The 22624-nt window shown below is 43.0% G+C and overlaps 1 protein-coding gene across 5 annotated transcripts in view; it reads left to right on the top strand.

The window, feature by feature from the left end:
• The window catches only part of FAT3 (FAT atypical cadherin 3), a 661489-nt gene that overhangs the window by 550643 nt on the left and 88222 nt on the right, over positions 1 to 22624 (top strand). For all 5 annotated transcript variants that reach the window (XM_090030588.1, XM_090030587.1, XM_090030584.1 and 2 more), the window contains exons 12-13: positions 194 to 347; positions 1829 to 2062. In XM_090030588.1, the coding sequence (XP_089886714.1) occupies positions 194 to 347; positions 1829 to 2062 (388 nt within the window). The remainder of the gene's footprint in view (positions 1 to 193; positions 348 to 1828; positions 2063 to 22624) is intronic.

The raw sequence follows: 22624 nt of genomic DNA, 5'->3' as shown, positions 1-22624 counted from the left end.
CATGCTTAAAAACTTGAGAAGTAATACTAACAACTTAACCTAGCATAAAGAAAATGTTTCTTTTATATAAAAATGTTGACGGTACAAGGAAGGGCACATGCTACAGGGAGTTGCCATGAAAGATGACAGCTGTACAAAGACTGTATAGTCCGCTACTATTGTGCCCCCCATGTTTTCTGTTTTTTGTCCACAGGTTACATATACAGCATTATTTCCTGAAGACATTCCGCCAAACAAAGTCATCCTTAAGATCAGTGCTAAAGATGCAGACATTGGGTCCAATGGCGAAGTTCGATATTCTCTGTATGGGTCTGGGAACAATAAATTTTTCTTAGATCCAGAAAATGGTAAGATAACAAAAATAAAACTCTCCCTAAATGACATTATTAACCTCTGGGCATCATTTGAGATCAGGGTTCTCTGTGCATAGTGCTAATGTATTTTCCATTAAAGTGTCACAAGTGGAAGCCTGTGAACTTCTGGTGACAATCGTTTATATTCAAGCAGACATCAGTGCCCACCTTTAAAGTGACATTTATAGGACAGTAGAGGCTAACAGACTCCTTTGATTAGATTGGGTATTCATTAACATGAATATCCAGTTAGAAAAGGTTTAATCCTTCTGTTTCGTAACAAGACCTCCATTGCAGGCATCAAAGGCACTTTTCTTTATGAAAGGGCATGGTTCAGAAACAGCCCCAGCTTTGAATCCGCTTCTTCCATGGTGGTCTGGAATGGCCCAGATGTACTGACTGACCCTTGTGGCAAATAGCAAGAAACATTACATACCCCTACTTCTGAGGAAGATCCCATATAAAACATTTCAGGGCAGAGTGGCATATTATATGGTATTCTTAATTTGTTTCTTGAGAAGTCCTTGCTCTTTTTTTGTGGTATATTTTTACATATCTATAGTTAAATTCAGGAATTATTGCTTCATGCTTTAAATCTAAATAAAATCAGTTACATATCTGGATCTTCATCTTCTACTTTACCATCATGCTTTGGGCTTGCATGTTACTGAATCAAGTCTTTCCCTAGAGGATTTGTCTTCTCCTTTGATAACAGGAGGCACTGAAGCTGATAGTGGTACTATTTTATTGGTATGATGGATGGAGGGTGGAGCAATTGGAGGTATTTATAGTGGGTGGAAGGTGAGCTGTTATCCCCTGACAGAAGTGCAATACACATCCAAGTAACTAATACTGGATGCTTTGCTTATATGTTAATGGTTGAAGACTGTATTATGAAAAACAGATCATACATAGAACTCATGCAGTGTAAACCAGATACCGTATGATACTTGTCAAACTTGTATCCTTTCTTTAAGCTATAACTTATGTCTGTGTATGAGAGTGAGAAATCTGATCTAACAAAGAAGGCGGAAGCATCTACTGGGACTACGAGCATGTTTGTCGGCACAGATTGGCATTAGGAAACTTTACAATTGATTATTTCAGCTGGCATCACTAGATTTAGAGTGCACTTCCACATTTAGCAATCTAGAGGAGCATGGAGATTATGAAAGCAACAAAAAGACAGACATAAAAATACTGTATATGATATTCTCATCCTTGAATGAAATTGTAAACTTTGAAGGTCACCAGAATTGGTTGACTCTTAGTGCATTTGTACTGGCAGTTAACTGTCTTGGCTTCAAAAATGAAGCAAAAAATAAAGTTGGGAGAGGAAGAGAGTTGTCAGTTGTAGACAGGTTTTTAATCTTTTGTTTTCCTGAGAAAGAGAAGATTGTTTGGTGCGTACAGTATCTAAAATATCATTTTCTGTTATCTTAATAATGAAGTTATCTACTTTTAACCTATTTTAGGGGAGTTGAAAACCTTGGCCCCGTTGGACCGAGAGAAAATTCCTGTGTACCACTTGGTTGCCAGGGCAACAGATGGAGGTGGTAGGTTCTGCCAATCAGAAATCCACCTAATTTTGGAAGATATTAATGATAATCCCCCAGTATTTTCATCTGATCATTACATGGCATGCGTCTATGAGAACACAGCCACTAAAGCTTTGTTAACAAGAGTCCAAGCCATGGATCCTGATGTAGGTAAGTGAGCAGTAGTTCTAAGAATAATTGTGGATTGGTGGAATTGTTACTTTCTCTCATTGCCCGTTCTCTGCTTATTCACCTTGTTGTGTTTCCCTTCCCACCGTATGTTCATTCCTTTGTTATTGCCCATTGAAAGTCCTGTTTCTGGGTGTGACATGCTAAGTCATAGGCAAATAAGTACTGTATTGTAGTAGTCAGAGAAGTCTGAAGTCACTAAACTATTATTATAGTGATCACTGGTAGCAGCCTTGAATTTCGGGATAAGCTCTAACTTTCACTCTGCAGTGATCTTGGTTTCCCTTAAAGCTGAAGTTCTCCATGCCCATTTTGTGCATTAAGTTATATGGCCATGTACCACAAAGCTCTATAGTCGTACAGAAAAAAAAGGTCCTGATTCATCACAGTTTTCCTACAGCTTTACGACGTATAACTCCAATTTTTGGCAACTTACCCCAACATAAAACTTTTGTGTATGTTATATACTATGTTTCTTTGAAGATTGTTTTTAATTGTAGTCATTTGCTATGTATAGAGGTTTTACATGAATATTAGGCACATTTATTGAAGACTTTTTTTTCTTGTAAAACAAATACAAAACTGTAAAAACCTCTCATATTTTTCATCTTATTGCCTTCAAACAGATTTATACAGACTGATTTTCCCTATTTTTTTGGAGGGGGAGATGTTTTATGAAGTATGGCATGAGTGTCTGTACCTAAAAATAAGATTTTTAACTGAAGGAAAAAATAAATATTTCTTGAATAGTATTTCCCCTATATTGGTAGTCCCCTTTTATTGAGGCTGCTAGTTTAAATTTGCCGTGGTCAGTAAAGGAGCATCAAACATTCATTACTTTGTATATAAAAAAAACTGCATTATGTGCCTTGGTTGAAAAATCACAATTCCAATTTATTATACTGCCCTGTAGTGAAGAAGCCAATTACTGTTAGGCCACTAAATGTGTTGGAAACCCAGTGTTGTTGCTTTCGCTGCTGTTTTAATTAGAGGTTTTTCTCATACATGAAGTGACGGTTGATGGAGGGAAAAGGACAGCAAAGAATTAAGATTTAAAGTTGTCGGTAAAAGTTGATTCTAAGTTTAACATTACATAATGAGATGGTGAACTATGGAAAATTGATCCAACTGCAGTGTTTTCCTTCTGAGCCTGCATAACTTATGGGGGATACATGTGATGAATACAAAAGGGGAGAGACTTCATTTAACATTCAAAGCAGTGCATCAGAGAGGGACTGTACAAGATGCAAGGGTGAGTCTGGTTTATAAAAGGTGAGTCTGTTTTTATATAAACCAGTGTTCTTTTACTCCAAAAGAACAGGGTCCCGACAGGGGAAGGAAGGAGTGAAGCAGGATAGGGCATTTTAGTACTGTACAGATATGGAGTAGTTAAATCTCGGTAGAGCTTTGCAGGGCTCCTTCTTGAAAGCATCTGTTCAGCCTGCAGGAATGTGTTTTCAGGATCCAGGAAGCATCTTATAATCAGTCTTAGCATCTGTCAATTTTGTGTGCTATCTGAATCATTGAAGTGCCATATATTACAACTGCAGGAAAGGTGAAGAGTGACTGGGGATTGTAGTGCTGTTTGCACATTCCACAGCCATGAAGAAAGGAATGAAGCCAGCAAAGAGAAACTTAGAAGAGAAGTTATGTGGATCCAGTACCTCTTACTGCTAAATGTAACATAGCAGTTTAGGCAAGCATAAAATTGAATGAACTTTTGGTCAGACACCGTTAAGATAATTAAGGCAATTTATGGGTAGGATTAAAGTTCAGTGCCACTGCTCAGATTACTGAAGAGTTTTATTATGCAATACCTACTACTGAATGCATCATTTACAATAGGAGATGTGCCTTGGATGACTGATTAAGGGCTAAGCATATCCTAAGAGACCCTTTGAAGTATGTGGGGGTTTTCAGGATCAGGTCCTAAACTGACTAATGCATATTTAAAATATTCGGTGCTTTTATTTTTAGAAGGCCAGCTCCAGAAATTTAAGAATGAGCTAGTCAAACTGCATTGTTCCTTGGGTTTGCAGTTGGTAGCTTCTAACCGTACCTAGCCAGGCATACAGGCTAGAGGGAGACAAAATGGAGAGGGCCATGTTTTTCCAAGTTCACTCAAAGAGACTTGCCTTTGGCTTATTCCAGTATAAAGTGCTTAGGTCTCTGCATGCTATCTCTATATACTATCCCTCCACAAGGAATGCCAGGTCTCAGCAGAGGGGATTTTTCCGGCTGGAAGAATCACACCCTGCTCCAGTCAGGCAGTCAGAAATGATAGATTCCTGTTTCCTTGGAAGAGGCCTGCTTGTATGGGCAAATGCCTTGAAATCACCTTTATCACTGACCATAGTAAATTCTAAAAAATAACAAAAAGATTTATTATAGAAACAAGGTCAAACATTAGAAATCAGTAACCATATGTTGAGATACAGGCTGAGGTATAAGAATAAACAAACACGAGAATATATCAGAACAATAATCTGATCTTCCCCTGCATCTAACACCTGACAAGGCAGCACTTATCCAGCTCAACAGGTTAAAAAGCAGCTCCTGCCTCTGATCCTCCTGCCAGGACCTCCTGCAAGTTTTTCTGTCACCATGTTTCACTCAGCTAACTGGCTGGGGGCCTAAAGTCCTTCCCTGTGCCCAGGAGCAAACTAAAGAAACAACTTGCTTTGAAGGCAAAGCTTAAGTATGGTTTCTTATCTGTCCATTTACATACATCATCCTTTCTGCTGTAACGATGACCTGAAGAATATAGAGAGGGGTAGGCAAAATGGTGAATCTGCCTCGTGGCCGGACTCCATTTCCCAGCAGCCCCTGCCCACGTCCATGAGGCCAGTTTCCATGGAGACCCCAGCAGTGGAAGCACTGTGACAGCATGAGGCCGGGGTTTCCATGGAGACTGGCAGGGTGTGCAGCTGGGTGGGGAGCTGGTCCAGGGTGGATGCTGGGATCTTGAAGTGGTGACATCATGTCCCGAGCTGGGCAGAGCTCTGATCTGCTGCCTGCATGGCCCTGCCTGGGTCACGCGGGCAGCAGATTGTGGCTCTGCCCCAGCTCTGGACCACACTGCCACTGCTGCAAGATCCAAGCCCCGGATCACCTCACCACCTAGCTCCTCGCCCTGCCAGCACTGCAGGGGCCAGGCTCCTTGGAAATCCCAGCCTTGCGCTGTCATGATGCTTCCGTTGCTGGGGTCTCCGTGAAACCAGCTGCAGCGACCCAGGCAGGGGCTGCTGGGAAATGGAGTCTACCATGGCCTGAATCAGTCCATGGACCAGACTTTGTCTGCCCCGGTATAGATACCGCCTATCACTTAATTTCCCCGCTGTTAGAAATACCCTTCTCTGACTAGCCAGGTCTATTCTTTTAAAATGTAAATTCATCTTTGCCTGGAAGGTCCTGGGTGATGGAGCTCAGAACATGTCTGGAAGTGCCTATTCAACTGGATATCAAACGTTCCCATGTCAGATGCTGATCTTCTATAATTACTTCTCTCAGCCGTTGCTTAGACCAGGGGTGGGCAAAATACAGCCCATGGAGGGACTTTGACTGGCTTGCAGTGGGTCCCTCAGTCCTGCCTGGCCCAGGTGCTGCGTGCCTGCTGGAATCCATTTCTAGGCGGCCAAGGCAGCAGTGACTCCTTCCAGATGCTGCTGCTGGCCCTGGGACTTAAAGAGATTGGCTGGGACTTGCACACACAACCCTGGCCCCAGCCCACCCCATACCTACTCCAGACCTGCCCTGTCCAGAGTGAACCATCTGCAGATCAGCCAGGACCCACATGTAGAGCCTGGCCCCAGGCCACCCTGTGCACGCTCCAGACCCACCTGCCCTTAATGAGTGGTGGCAGCTGGGCAGAAGCTGCTGCTGGGCATGGAGGAAAAGCAGCCACCCCCCTTTGCTGCTACCAGACCCTTATTGCTGCAGCCACCAAGAGCCCATGCCCGGGCTGTCCTGCAGCTCCTCTCCACCACCATCACCACCAGTGCCACCTCTGTGCTGCCCAGTGGGGAGGAGCCAGCCTGGGCATGGGCTCTGGGTGTCCACAGCAAGAAGAGCCCAGCAGATCTGGGGTAGGTCAGGGCTGGGAACGGGGCTGTGCACTTGGATTCTAGCTGGTCCAGAGCTGGTCCTCTCCAGCCATGGTGAGTCCGGCACGGGCCAGAGCTGTATGTTTAGCTGCTACTGGCCACTGGCAGTGGCAGGGAGAAGACACAGGCCCCTTGGGCTCCAGGTTTCATGAGCTATTGTGAAGGTGATGGGTGCTGACCAGCCCACAACAGGTCCTTGAAACTGCCTGTGTAGCCTGTGAGGCCATAATTGCCCACACTGGTTTAGATGGTGACACCTGAAAATATTATCATTTTGTGCAATCCTGGCCTTACTATAACTTATAAGAAATACATTTATATTAAATACCACAATTCATATAAAGATATGGTGATAAGACAGAACACAGCTTGATGCTACCTATATATAGAGACTACATATGCCATATCACTAAAACAAATTCAAGAAAATGTGCATGGCATTCCATGAACACCTCCAAATATTGTAGGTTCATGACCACACGAAATACAGATCTCTCTTTGATAAAGTGCACCAATAACTGTAATGTCAGATAACAGTGCAGCATTGCCACTCACTGTCACTGGAAATGCCCAGTTTCCTATAAGCCAGTAAAATACTCACCAGTCTACTGTTATGTGAGGTGGTGATTTGAGAGGCAAGAGATGCAGGTTTCTCCTGTGCTGGCTGTACAGTATGATAGAGAGGTTCCCTAGGAGACATCACTGCAGTCTGATATGTGGAATCTCTTGTGTATGATCTGCCTGAATCAACAGTGAGCAAAACAACTGTTGTATGAGAGTAACACTGAAAGCAACCACCATATTTTATAGATATTTAGATGCTGAAAGACAAAAAACTGCCTAAATACCTTTAAAAAATCTGTCTCTAAAGCTTGACATTTGAGTTGGTCAGCTAGGAGGTCCAGCTATTCACTTTCTTCTTCGAGAATTTGTGTTTTCTACGAGAAGTTTTTTATAAACCTAACAAACTTCTTCTACCTAGTCTTTTATTCACATAGTCCATTACAGAAGTCACATGCTGGAGGTCTTATGCAGCCAGTAGTAAAACATCATTAGAGTTTGTTACACAAGGGGTATTACACCCAACACAAGGTAATTCTATTTTGAGCCTCATTTTTACAGATGAAAAGGAATTGAGCACTGTAATATATGTTGGCAGTTGGCTGGAGACTGGTGACCATGATCTGATTACATTCAGTCGGGACAAGAGACGACAATCCTAACCATTAATATACTTGGTACTTCAAAAAAGCTAATTTCCCCAAACCTAGGGGAAATTATAAGCTATCAATAGGGAGGAGGAAATTAGAGAGAAACGTGAATGAAAATTCAGAGTTCTTTCAGGAAAATTAATTGGATGGCTAAAGAGCCACAGCTCCACAATTATGAACCTTAGCTAAAAGCTCATCTGGGTTCATGGGTGAAATGAAGATAGTAGTATACCAGTTGGTTTATTTTCAGGCAGTGATGCTTAGTGCTTTTCTTCTGGCCAGACGGCAAAGGGGTGACTTTTTCTCTGCAGGCTAAGCTTCCTGTACTATTGGCAGGATTAAATCTTCAACCTATCACATTTTCTATGCTCTTTCTTTAGTCTGATTTGATTTATGTGCTGGGATCACTTCATCTCTGCTTCTGAGCTGTGTGGCTGGACTGTTCACATTAGGGATCTTTGTACCAGTGTGACTATACATGTATATAGGCAGTGCTACTCCTTAGTGTAGGTGAGCTGCATACACAGGGTACAACTTACTCTGACAGAAGGTTACTTATCCTCTGGGATCCCCAAGGCTTTCAGTATCACAGAAACATGGTAGGATCTGCCTCCTACCTGTGACACAAATATATTACTTTTTAAGAAAATGTTGGGGGTGCATGTCAGTCAAGAGGGATGGGGCACTAGACTGAATAGACTAGAATGGATGCCAAGAAGAAGCTGTCAGCCAGTCAGAGTAATGGCTGACTACATTGGCCTGTTTAAAAGGTTGCAAGGGTTACATGTAGGGTGGCCATAATAATTTGAGGGAAATGTGGGATGGGGTAAGAAAATCCAGGATGAGGAGTGGAAGGGGGGCAACATGAGTGCCAACACGCACCAGTGTGTGCACACAGGCACACACACCCACACACAGAGCCATGATGCAGCAGCTCCCAGGTCCAAACACATACATATGCAGTCCTGCACGCATATGCACACAAAGAACAACACAGACAAGCTCGCACACTCATGAGTGCACACATACACACACACCATCCTCCCTGACCCCCCCCCCCAACCCCTATGTGCATGCACATGTGTACACAGCCCTGACCCTGTGGCTTCCAGTGTGCACCATTCCCTTGATCCCAACTCTACTGTACTGGCGACTCTCCTTGCAGCCCAGCAGGATCCAAACCAGAAAGCAACTCATTAGCTGTGTTTCCTGCAGAAAATTTAAGTAAAAGTCCTAGATTGGCATGAACCTGGCTGCACGTGCCCAGCACCTGACTTGGGAGCTGGATTTGGCTGCAGGTTCTTACCAATCTGAGAATTTTGCTTCAATTTCCTTCAATGACTGGGATGCTGAGACAGCTTCTGAAATCTGGGACTGTCCCAGCGAATCCAGGACATATGGTCATCCTAGTTATGTTTAGCCTAGAGCAACCACATAGCAAAGACTAGGCATGGCATCTTGTTCGTGAGAAACAATAGACCAGCTAAATACAAGCAGTAACTGAAAAATAACTAAACAAATCGAAATAAACACTGAAGAGTTATTTCCCATTGGAAATGGGTACAGAAAGCAATTTTATTGCATGTCACCCCTTTATGCATACGTGCCATATACTGCTATTCCTAGCAAAGCAAGCGCTAACAAGAGAAAGAGGCGACATACAGAAAAAATATTGGCCAGTGCTAATAATCTATTTCTGGTGTTATGTTTAGAAAGCACTGCTTCAGATGTGGCTGTGTCTGCCCCTGCCTGACGCTGTCATCCATTATCAGGCTGATTTATAGAGCTTTTGGTTAGCAACCTAACTTTACTAGAGACAGGACATACCTTTGTATTGGCTGTAAACCAAGCGTTTTTTGTTTGCTTCTTTGTTTCTTAAGGCAGTGATTCTTTATGTTACTTGATCCCCCCATCCATCTACAGGTTACACTTAAAGCACAATTAGCCAGTTGTGAGACCCATCAGCTGTGGGGGCTTCAAGGCATGGGAGCTTGCCTATTGCTGGTAAAGGGGCACTGGCAGTAAAGCATGATGGGGTCTGATTTTCAGTCCCACAATCACGCCTTCTGGCATGCATGTGTGGCACGATAAGAGGCATGATTGTGTGTATAGCACATTTATTTCCCATTGCACATTTACCTGCAATTGTAAAGGTGCTCTTGGTCAGTGTCTTCACAGCTATTGGTAGAATGATTCCTTGCCCCTACTTTTTCCCATTTTGTGTGCTGATCTTTGATGACACAGTGGGTACTGGAGAATCTTGAGCATTTGAGTTTGCTAGTGATATTTGTGAATTACTTTCCACAGCTTCTGTGATCTATAACTAAGGTAGGATTTTGAACATAGCCAAAGTTTTTAATTTTTACCTTTTAGAACTGATTTTTTCTCTGGGATTGAACTGATGCAAAAAGTATATCAGTCCATACTGGGCTTTGTTTCCATCCTATACCAAGCTAGCTTGGCTCAGGACTTTTCAGAGGGGGGTAGTAGACTGAAACTGTTAAAACCACTATACCTTAGAAAAGGGACTGTGAGCTTCTTGTGTTATTTGGGACTATTCAGTGCAAAGTGAATCATTGGAGCACATTTCTCCCATGCATCAGTGTTTCCTCTTATATGAAGACAACTTGAAGAATGGTCTGCATTTTGATGGGCAACACTTCACCGGCCCCAGGGCAGTATGTAATTTTGGGAAGTAGTCCTGCCGGTCTGGGGGCAATAAAGATTCTAGGGACTTTATTAGTCAAAGTCTCTGCTGCACACTTGATAAGCTCTGTGGTGCACTTTTACAGTGTCTCCTTACATTTGGGGAAACAGAGCCTGCAGATGCACATCCATTCTGCTCTTTAGGAGAACTGTAGCCCCACAACATAATACAGAGCACTATGAGATCATTTATCGGTTCAAAAATACATCTAACAAGTGCAGGGGAAGATGTTGTATGATTACTTAGTGTACTCTCCTTTCTGTACTATTATGTCTCCTATTTGATTATCTTATGCTTGGATTCTTTCATTTCCCAGGCTTGATTTGTGTGGGGTTTGTGGTGAATTGTATCAGCATAGACCTCTATAGAAGCCCTTTGGCAGTGGAAATGTTCAGTGGAAAACAGCTGTTTGCATCCAGCACAAAATGGATGGTCCTGATTGGGATATCTGTTATGTCCAGGTGCCTTAGAGGATGAATTAAATCCAGTGTGTCTTGCCCATTTTATATCGGCTTTGCCAATTTGGGCTCCAGAATGGATGAAAAACAAATTCCACCTCATAAAATGTTTTGAGGTTTCTGAATCTATTTTTTTGTTCAGCATCAGAGAAAACTGTGGCCAAATGAAAATTTTCATGGAAATCAGCAAAGGGACCACCTTAGAATATCACTGAGCAAGGGTGCTTACATGGGATGTGAGAGACCTGAACTCAACATCCTTAATCTGCCTAATTCAAAAATCAAGAATTAGAACCTGGGTGGGTCTTCCATCATTAGACAAGCTCCTTTATCACCAGAGTACAGTCAGACTCTCCTCTTGTCATTGGGATGGAGGGACAGAGAGACACCATCACCTTATGGTTAGCTCACTTACCCTGGATGTGAGGTACCCACATTCAAGGGCCTGCTCTGCCTGAATCTCTCTGTGGTTTAAAGAATATATAATGAATGTCATAAGAACATAGCAACTTTCATTTACTGAGTCATACCACAGATTCATTTTGCCCAGTATCCTGTGTCACACACTGTCAGAAATTAGACAAAGCATAACAGTTCCAGGAGAAAGTATTGACTCTGTAGCACGGCAGTTAGGGTACTGAAGTGGGACATCCATGTCCTTGTCCCTGGTCTGTGAATGAGGTAGAATAGCACTTGACCCTTAGTCTGTAAAATGCTAAGTGGGTGTCTTAATCATTTGACTCTTTGAGTTGGGACTCGCTCCTGTCTAATTTTGATAAACAATTTCAACCTGGACCTGAGAAACCATCCTAAGGAAAACTTTGTTAAAACTGGCAATCAGGACTCGTAGTAGATATCATACCTTTTATTAGACCAACAAGATTTTTGCAAAAAAAAAAATCCTTTAATTACAAGCTTTCAAGCACAAACACCCTTCATCAGGCATTGGAGAAAAGATTGTAAAAGTTCTCCTGGGTAGAAATGAAAGTTCATATTTCATAGGATTTCACAGAGCAGTCAATAGATGGAAAGCTCCTCTGGGCAGTCAGTTCATAGCTGGTATGAAGCCTCTCGGCTCCTGTGAGGATCTGTTATGATGCAAATTGTTAAAACTGGCACATTCACTCAAGAAGGTTCAGTTCTAGCAAACTCTCTGTTTCCAATGACAAACACATTTGCTAGAAAATGTCCGGTCTCATTTGGAAATCTACTCCAATCAACCCTTGTGCATAGTAAGTGATAGATGCTGTCCTGTCCTTTAACTTTTGTCAATCTGTATCAAGCTGTAGTTTCCCCAACTGGTACATGGAGACAGAATCAAGCATGCTACCCATTGTTTTTTGGGTCTCTATGTGTTTAAAATTGTATCCACGTGTATCTGTAGATGTGTGTGTTCTCACTTGTTTGCACTCTCTCTCTCTCTCTCCGTTTCCCTATGTCCACTGAAAATGTGTTTAGAGGGGATCTTGAGAGCTTGGTTTAATATCCGTTCTGCCTGAAGTTCTATTACTTGAAGTGTTCTAAGTCTTCAAGAGTCCCAAGGAAACTATTAAACTTAAATAAAAATAAAATACCGGTTGCCTAAAGGGCCAAGGGACATGGCTGATCCTCTGGAATTCATTGCATTAAGCTCAAGGTCTGCTGATAATAGGTTCAAATTGCTAGTGAGCTCAAGGCAGGAAAGCAAACACTTCATTTTGTGTTTCAGTAGGTCACTGCTGTCTAATGTGGGGTGGCCAGAGGTAATGAGGAAAGACAGTGACCTTAGAAATGGGCCCCACTTTTTTAAAGAATTGGGCCAGCTATAGCCAGTGCACAGCTGGACTATTCAATTGGGCCCAGTTCAAAAATGTATTTTCAGATGGCAGGGCAGACAGTAAGAAGATCAGAATATGGTCATAAAGTCTCTAAGTGTTATATAATAGCAAGTAACTAAAAAGGATAAAAGACTGAGATACACATTGATGGATAAGAAAGTAGGTATTCTATAGCTTCGTGGTTAATAGATAGATTTTCATTTAAGATAGTCAGATCCATTGACATAAACTGCAGGTTTGGATACAAATTCCAAAACCGACAATAGAGAAAGATTAACAAGCTTGTAATAAAAATAGAAGTACTCAGCAGGGCAGGAACAAAGGAACTAGATATCCAACAATTGCTAGGCAGATAGTGTATGTAATGAAACTAACCTTGACTAGGTAGGAAGGCTCTCGTGGGGTGTGTGCATGTAATTTAAATAATAAAGCCAACAAGATATACATTCATTATAGCCCCAACCTCTTTGCTTGTATAATTTATCTTTCTCTCATCCGTGTGCCTTCAGATTGTAAAATTTTTAAAAGGCCTTAAATGACTGAAGAGCCTAAGTTCCTAAAGTGATTTAGAGTTAGGATTTATGTACCAGGATGCTGAACATTGTAATATCTAACCTATAGGTTCCTCCCTTCTGGAGCAGAATCCAGAACCCCATGTCAGTTGCCAAGGCTACCCATACAGTGTATCTTAGACGTCTTAAAATAATATCCCAAACAGCCAATACATGAAGCAAGAAGCCACCAAGCCAATAAGGAAACAGCAAAGATAGGGATGTGTCCTAGATGCAGCCAGTTCAAAAGCAGGAGTAACAGCTCAATCAGAGCACTGTGTAGGAGGAAAAAAGAGCACGTTTGTATTGTGGCGAGGTGTTCTTTGGGATAAAATCCTAACACGAGTGCTTTGTGCTTTCACTGAGGACAGTGGTTGGCCTCTTCACTTGCAGCAGAGAGGCAGTTAGTCAAAGGATATTTTTGGTGGTAGAAGAGTAAAAGGGACTAGGCTGATTTACCGACAGAAAGCATTTGAAATCTCCCCCTCGATGGAATTGTGTGTTCTTCCTCAGTTGAGCAAGCTCCCTTCTGGTAAGTTCTGTAGTGTGGTTTTATATTTTTTAACCATAATGATGGAGTGGAGTAGTGTAAGAATCTGTCTGATATTTGCCCTTTTCTGTCTTGTTCTCTGTCAATAAAGCTCTGACCTTTTGACTTATGTAATTGGTGTTCTGGTTAATGTTTGCATCATTTGGGAAGGCCATAGGTACAAGCCAACATTAATAATTATACCATGAAGAACAGAGGTGCAGGAGGAAGCACTGTAATTAGATACACTTCTTACAAATAACTGGTAACTTGACAAGTAATAGTTAATTTCACAGTTCTCCTTCTGGCATCATGTTCTATTCTGTGTCTCTGTGTTGGGCACCCTTGGTTTGTTTAGGTATTTTAATGGTTGTCACGACCTTTAGTCAAGCTGTACAGATCACATGACTTTTTTCCCATTGTCAGGAAAACATTTCAAGACTTTCTTTTTTTCATTTTTATCTTGCTTGAAAGAAGAAAGGCCACAATGTTTAGAATTATTTCCCTAAAATAAGTTTAAAGTGGAGTAGATTAACTTTTGTTGGGAAAACATATCAATTAATTAGATAGATCGAAACAGAGATGAGAAACATGTCATAAGACTTTCATATTTTAAAGGAAAATGGCCATGTGATGTAATCAGCAAGCATTGTTAGTTACAGAAAAGCAGTTTCAGATAGATATTGTGTCCAGAAAAACAGCTGTATAGGGTGTATTCCCGAATGCCCACCACTCAGTTGTAGGTAGGGCCCCCCCAGGTTTCTGTGAGCCCTACTAAGTCTGGGTTCTTACTCGCAGTTGGGAAGTACAGTTCCTCCTGCTTGCTCCCCATACCATGAGCATTGGTGTAGAGGTACCTGAAGCCCACTGAGAGTGCACGCACCTCCCCCCTACTCCCAGGATGGGGTTCAATGTAGATAAATGCAGGGTGCTGCACCTTGGGAGAAGGAATCCACAACATACATACAGGCTGGGGAGTTCCCTCCTTGAAAGCACAGAGGCAGAAAGGGATCTTGGAGTCATTATTGACTCCAAGATGAACATGAGCCGCCAATGCCAGAGCGCAGCCACCAAGGCCAGCCATACCTTCCTTGTCATGCATCCAAAGGTGCATCTCAGGCCGGTCCAGAGAGGTGATAATCCCCTCTATTCAACATTGGTCAGGCCTCAATCGGAGTACTGCGTCCAGTACCGGGCGCTGCACTTTAAAAGGGATGTGGCCAGCCTGGAGAGAGTTCAGAGGAGGGCCACCCACTTGGTGAGGGGGCAGCAGGACAGCCCCTACAAGGAGAGACTGAGGGACCTGAACCTGTCCAGCCTCAGCAAGAGGAGGCTGAGGGGGGACCTGGTGGCTGCCTACAAACTCATCAGGGGAGATCAACAGCAAATAGGAAGAGCCCTATTCTCCCCAGCACCACCTGGGGTGACGAGGAACAGTGGTAATAACCTGCTGGAGAATAGGTTTAGGTTAGAGATCAGAAGGCAATATTTTACAGTTAGGGTGGCAAAATCTAGAACCAACTTCCCAGGGAGGTGGTTCTTGCCCCTACCTTGGGCAAATTCAAGAAGAGGTTGGATGGTCACCTGTCTGGGGTCTTGTGAACCTGGCATTCACTCCTGCCTGTGTCAGGGGGTCAGGCTAGATGATCTGTTCAGGTCCCTCCTGACCCTAGCTACTATGAAACTAGTTCAAGGAAAGATTTGATTATTGTGATTTCTCATTTATTCTGGTAGCTACACCTTTGACTTCGGTACAGTTACACCAGGGGTGAATTTCACCCTTGTTTTATCGAGGAACATTTTATTTGCTTGTTGTTATTCTAATACACGGTGACACAGACTATATGAGCAGCATTTAGTAGGTGCTTCTGCTTAAGTCGTGTATAAAAGAAAAGGATAATGGCTGAGGGATGGCATTTGTACCAAAAGGCCATGTCTTATGCAGTGTCTCCACTCCAGAGACCTGGCTTGTATGTACGTAGCAAAGGGCAATATTCTATCACATGCTAATAGAAAGTCCAAGTCTAAGCTCTATTGATATGCTCATTTATTTAAAAAATCAAGGGCAATCCTTTTAGATTTTTTAAAAAATACTATTTGTACCACTTATTCAAGTAGTTGATATACTATGGCGATAGTCACTTCAGTAGCATGAATAGTTTAGCTAGGTGGGTAGATAGCAATGTGTAAGCATTAATCTTTAGAACAGCTGTGGGCCAGTAGCAGGGAAGTATTATTATCCTCACAAGCAGAGGGAAGAGTGATCTTTGAGGATGGGTGACTGGTTTTTCATTGAAAAGCTTCCTTCTGATTCCAGTGCTTACTCAATTCCCAGCTTGTCTGCCACCAGGGACGACTGATGGGATTCTTCAGGATTTTCTCAGGCAGATGACAAACTGGAGGTTATTAAGCATGTTCCAGATCTCAGCTGGGATAACTTCTACCCTTCTCTCTGCCTCTCATCCAGTTAGTTTCCTTCCTCATAACAGGGAGCTAGATGAAAACAACCTTTTCTGCACCTTGTGAAACTTTCTCCTTGATTTTTTTTTTCTGTTTGTCCAGAAGCTTCTCCTTAAATATGTTCTCCTCACAAGATGAAGCCCCAAAATCTGGATCTATGGAGGGTATGAGGAAGAAGGGCTGCAAGTGGATGGGTGGTAGAGGTTCCTTTCATTCTTTTTGTATGTCTAGGCTTGGAACCAATAGGGGACCATATCCACCAGTCTCCTGCTGTCTCTTAACAGTTAAAGTGTGGCTGGCAGTCTTTCTTCCCATGGAATGGCTGCTTCATCTGATCCTAGTCCTATGTGCACACTCAGCAGTCCTTCAGGATCCTATCACAAAATAGAAGTAGATTTCCCAGTTCTGTCTGACGTACACCAGAATCTGTGGTCTCAACAGTGCCCTAGGAAGGAGAGATGCCTCCCAGCCATGTTTCCAAGTTTTCAGCATGCAAGCAGGGCCTGCTTGAGGTGTCACTGCTGCGGTATGCTGCCACCACAGTATAGAGAAATCCTGGGAGGGCAAGATTATTTGACACAGCAGAGCAATCTAGAGCGTCTATGAATTAACAAGATTTTCATTTCTTGGATTTTTCCCCTGTTCCTCAGAAAATCTTTCTTGATAAGGGAGCTTTCTTTGCATTCTCCACATCAGCATCTCTTTTTATATTTATTTAGCTCTAGCCGTTTCCCTCTTTTCCCATGGTATGCATCTGGGATGAATGGCTATGGCTAGTTTTATTGATAAATGCTGTGTATAACTTACTAATCATGTCATCAACACTTAAAAAGCAACGGTTGATGGAGCAGCAAGAGAAAATGGGTCTATTTAGTTCACGCAAATTACAAACTTGAGAATTTATTGTTCACTGCATATACACTTGCTCCGAAAGTTGCTTCATGCACCACGTCTTGGTGGCAATTAACACATTTCTACATCAGGAGATTGTTGTTAACTTGAAGAAATCTTGCTAAGGTTCTAAGATTCCTAGAGGTGTTTTTAGCCACAGCTCATGATTAGGACCCACGTTCATTAGGCATGTTTAAGTTTGTTGCAGAAGATATCATCAGTTCCTCATTTTGTGAAAACAGAGTGCCAGGACAAAGAAACACAGGGTGTGTTTGTTTGTTTTTTTACTTTGGTTTCTCTAATATAAATACTTAGCAACAGGCACGGTTAAAATAAAACCCCACCAAAAGGCATTGCTCTTCACACACACAACCTGCAGGTAGCTATACTGAAGACATGTCTGCAATGCCTGTGTACTGCCCAAGGATGCACAGCAGTGAGACATGCCTGTCTACTCTGTACTCGCTATCTCAGAAAACATAACTGCCTCTGTGCGCTCCTGGTTAGGTGCCAGTAAGCTGGCTTTCTCTGGTAGTACTGAGACAGAGCGTGCCATGAGATCTCTGCTCAAGAACTACCTTTCAAGGGTGTTGGTTGTAGCTGGGTTGGTCTAAGGACATAGGAAGAAAAGGTTATTCAAGTAAATGTGATGTCTTTTATTAGACCAACTGAATAGTTGAAAAAAAATGTTGTGTGCAAGCTTTCAGGTGCAGGCACCCATGCCCAAAAGCTTGCAAAGAACAGTGTTTCCAGCTATTTGGTTTGTCTAATAAAAGATATCACATTTACTCAAATAACCTTGTCTGCCAAGAACTACCTTGGCATTGATAATCTTTACAGATGTTAGCTTGGACTGAATCTTTTATTTTTGGGAAAGATTGTTTAACAGGCTATGGAGAAAGTGACTCCTGAAATACCTGAAACATTCAATTTTCCATAACCTTGGTCCATTTGCCTTCAGAGCTGGTCAGAAACAATAGCAGAATTTGCTGTCGGTCTCTTCTTAGTGTGCCCATAATGATTCTTTCTGATTTTTCATCAGTAACTTTCATACAGTGCATAGAAAGCATGGATAGAGTTGCATTTTCAATCACTTCAGTTCTTTTCTTATGGGAAATTTCAGGCTGATACTGGTCAGCTGCTTTTCTAATCCAAGGATTATTAAGGTTTCAATCTTGTTGAATCTGGGCATGAGGCTGCTGGGAGGGCTGGTACAAAGACACGGGCCAGTATTATTTGTCAGACAGCAATCTGGCTCAGTGAAGCTCTATAGAATCAAGATCAATCTTGTCTGTGTAGGAGACAGCTTTCCTAGAGACTGGTCTGAGGCTGCAGAATGTGCTTCCTCCTCCTTCTACATAAAGTACAAGGCATGTTTTTCGACCTTGGTTTCTGTGACATAAATACATAGCAACAGGCATATTTAAAATAAAACCCTACCAAAAGGCCTTCCACTGCACACACTTCCCCTTGTGGGGAGAGGCCAAGAGAAAAAACAGCACAGGGTAGATGTTATATCTCTTTGCTTAATGCAGTCCTGGAAGGTGCTCCTGTACTACAATGTTGAGTGTGGTACACGAAGATAAATGGAACAGAAACCTGTTGCTGTTTTATTGTCAGTAATTATAGTTTAATTATTGTGAGAGCTCCCAGAACACTGGGGACTTTCATCATATCAAAATTAATATCTAAGCATATTACACTCAGCTTGGTGCTTTACACAGGCTTTCTGTCTGTACTTCCTCCTGCTATGAAGTAACACTGAACAAAACTTCTCCCCTACTAGCGTTGTTCATAATCAGTTAGCTGTGCTAGCCTGACATCAAGTTAGTCTGTAAAGTGCAAATCTACTTCGCTTTCTTTTTCATGATGCCAGTTTGTTTTCCATTCATCTTCTGTCCTTATTTTCTATCATCTGAAATAGCGGGTGTACAGGGTGATCTCATGGTGTTCACCCTTCAGTGTACGGAGGAATTGTTCTTTGCATTCATCTAATTATCGCTAATCATTTTTCTAGTATTTGTATACCATGTCACAGCATGATAGAGGCACAGTCTTAAATCAGCCCCCCTGCACTAAGCTGTGTACAAAGAGTGAAAAAAAGCAATTCTTGCCTCAAGAATTTATATTGTGCCAGGTATAGTATGCTCAGATGATGCCTTTCAGTCAGCAAGAGAGACTGGCACTGTAGTCCAGAGCAGTAGCGCTCACCTGAGACATGGGACATATCTCGTAGGGTTACCATACGTCTGGGTTTTCCCAGACAAGTCTACTTTTGGGGTCCTCCCATTTCAATCTGGGTGTTTTTTTTAAATATCAGCAAATATCTGGCCATTTCCAGACAGCAAACTGCATTTGCAGTGCACTTTTTCCCAGCACTTCCTAGCTTGCTGGGGAGCTGCTTGGGGCTAAGGGAGAGGCATCATGTAGTCTGCATGCAGCCCTGGCAACTGCAGGCAGATAAGTCTGTGCAGGAGTGTGTGTGTGTGTGTGTGTGTGGTGCCACCTGGCGCTGGGGCTGCAGCAGGGCAGGGAGCTGCATGGGCAGCAGGGCTGGGCGGGCAGGGGGCTGCAGGTCCAGAGTGAGGGGCACTAGCAGAACTGGGGGGGGCTCTGGGTCAGGAGTGACGGGCACCGGGGGGGCAGGGGAATGTGGATTGGGAGTGCAGAGCACAGGCATAGCCAGTGGGCTGTGGGTCCGGAGTGAGGGGTATCAGCAGGGACAGTGGTGTGGGGTTGAGAGTGAGGGGCTGGGGCAGGGCATGGGCATATTACTACTCCCACAATCATATATTCCCTCTTCTCCTCCTCTCCCTTCTGTCCCAAACAGGTTTCCTCTTTTTAGAAACTGGAAATATGGTAACGCTATATGGTTAAAGTCCCTGATTCGATGAGTATGTAGACATTCATATCAAATGGAGCAGCTTCAGTGGCAGACTTGGGGCACTGATAGAAGTAACATTTTGTTGCACAATCAGCCCCCTGAAGCACTCTACAGCCATCTCCTGCTGACAGAAATGCATGGTTGCAGAGCACTTTTAATGTTCCCAATTGCGCAACAGTCTGAACTCTATTTACACAAGGGTTCAGATGAAGGTGCTCCAAAGTAGAGCATCTTCGTTAACTTCTGTCAGTCCCTGCTGGGAGCAGGGTGGGCTGATGCAGCCACGCCTACCCCTGGTGCTGTCTTCAGAGTGGGAGCGGGAGGGAACTCAGTCTGGGGTTTGCCCAGCCTACACTGGAGGGTAGGAAGGGTGGAGTGGTGTCTCCCAGTTCAGGAGGGCTCTAATCCACCCACCTACCCTCTGGCGTAGGCTGGGCAAACCCTAGCTGGAGCTCCCTCCCCTCCCTTTTCCCCCCTCCCATCCTGAGGACAGCGCCGGATCTGGGGTAGGGTGGTGGAGCTAGGGGAGAGAGGCTCTGGACATTCAACCACTCCAAACTGGAGCTCAATCCCCAACCCCCTGGACTCGACAGGGAATGTCCGTTGGGTTTGGGGGGTCTCTGTAACTCATGGTGCTTCCTGTGAAGCACCATGAGTTACAGGGGGAGCTGCATGTCTGTCAGCACCCTTGGAGAAACCCCGTTCCAGAATAACAAATACCTTTGTGCTGAGATGTGGGCTCTACTCAGTGCTCTGAATTAAACACGGAAGGGTTGCAACCCAGATTCCCATGACTTTCAGGTGAGTGCTCTCGCTATGAAGTCAGGTGCTCTACTGTAATGAGTCTGTCTCTGGCTTTTTGCAAATGAGCCTTAAGTACTGAATTCTAGGAGAAGATTCACAGTAAAGATTCCCAGCAGAAGGCACCTCCCGAGTCAAAGTCTCCAGAGAATGCAGCGTCTTTCCCAAGTTCCTCATTGGCATCCCCAGTCTCTGTCCTTTTCCTCTGTGATTCCTTCTTGGCTCGACTAGGGGCTTCCCTACTCAGCTGATTTAGAAAGATCTCCTACTCAGGCACCCGGCCATCTCAGTGCATTTGTGGGAAGACCGAGGCATCTAAGTCAGGGCTCAGGATTCCAGTCAGCAGGAGGGCACTGAGGAGTGAGGTGTTTCGATGCTCAGCACTGCGGTATTTACGTTCTTTTGGAGATCTGGGTCTATCTGTTTTCAGACGGCTTTGTACCTCATTTAGGGGTTGGGGAATAATACTGCTGCTGTCTGTTTAAAGGGTGCAAAGACTCACTCCAACTGTGTGTTTCTACAGTTTCTAGCATACGGAGGCTGCAGTCTCAGGATATATAGGTCCTGCTGGCAAAGAATAATACTAGGTTATAATATTGGCATGTGAACATTTATTTATTTTTTAATGGCAGTTGAATGTTTGAAACATAGCCATGGATATCAAGCACCATTTAAAATCCTTATTCCCTAAAAAGCCAGTTAATAATTCCTAATGCAATTTAAATCTGGTCTGTTACTTGTTCTTGCTATTGCTTTCATGTGAGCACAGTTAGAGAAAGGAGTCCCTCAGCTCCCCCTGGTGTGAATGCTGTAGACCTACTTTGTCAAGTAGAAAACAAATGTGATTTGTGTGGCTTTTGATCAGTCAATTTTACAATGCTTTTCTGATGCTGTACAGCAGAATAATGCTGTCACAAATTTTAAATTACAAAATATGCCTAGAAGGGTTCAGTAGCTCCTGTGTGTCTGATTAATGTCAGGCTTGTAATGTCTCTTCTCAGACAATAAGGGCAACAAATACTCAAGTGAGAGATGTTAAGAATGGGGAATCTCCAACTTAGTTGATCTTTATGTTTAGTAATAATCTCTGATTGCAGGTTCCAGAACCAAAGCATAAAATAAACCAGCAACCAGGGAACTTGTATGGAGTTGTTTCAGCATTCACTTTTAATTAGATTTCAAACAGCTATCCCACTGTCGTGCAGGAAGAGCAAGCAGCCATATAGTACCCTCCCTTCAGGCCTCATTATTGCAGACAACGTTAGCATATCAATCTACATATTCAACAGCTGGTTGGATAGGCTTTTTCTATCAGGAGCTGCAAGCAGGATTTAAAAAATAAAAGACACCTCTGTACAATTCCATTACTGATCTCGACCTAGATTTTTTTTTAATGAAAGCCTTTCCTTTCTAAGATGTCTAAGGTCCTGCTGGTAGTGTCTGATGTCTCTCCAATCTGACAGATTTAAACTATAGTGACAAGGTTTTTTCCTCAACATATTTTCAACTTTCATGCCACATGAGCATTAGAATCAAGGCCAGGTTAGTAGTGCACAAGCACGAAAAGATTTGCACCTTATAAATTAGAGATATTTATGTTGCATAAGTTTTCATGGGCTGGAGCTCACTTCATCATATGCTGTGAAAGGACATGGACAAAACAGTGTATAAAATGGAGAAAGTGTTTTAAATACAAAGGACAGGAAGGGAGATGGGGGCAGTGCTGGGAAAGGCAAATAAGCAAGAGCTCATAGGAACAAAGGGGTCACAAAAGCTAATCCAGGTAATGGGATAAGAATCCCTAGCCCTGTTTTAAACCATACTTAACACAATCCCTTCCTACGTCTGGTGGCATGTTCTGAAGCATGGCAGTTTCATTATTCTGTCTTGTCTGTTTCTGTTGTAAACGCCTCTGGACTGGGTCATATAAGTCACACTTCTGGACTTGGTTCCTAATGGTTTTGAACCAGCAGACCTAGAGTCAAGGAGAGGATTACACAGACTGTTCATCAGGGGTTTTTGGCAGAGGGAATATTCTGCTGCTGCTTCAGCTGTGTCCTCCATGCACTCACCCCACAGAGTATGAGATAAATGCATGCTGTGAGAATAGCTGGTTTGTTATAAAATATTTC

Source organism: Crocodylus siamensis, chromosome 1 (assembly GCF_052110815.1).
Source record: "Crocodylus siamensis isolate JL-2025a chromosome 1, ASM5211081v1, whole genome shotgun sequence".
NCBI classification, from domain to species: Eukaryota; Metazoa; Chordata; order Crocodylia; family Crocodylidae; genus Crocodylus; species Crocodylus siamensis.
Note: the sequence above shows the minus strand (reverse complement) of the source record. Positions and strands in the feature narration are given on the sequence as shown.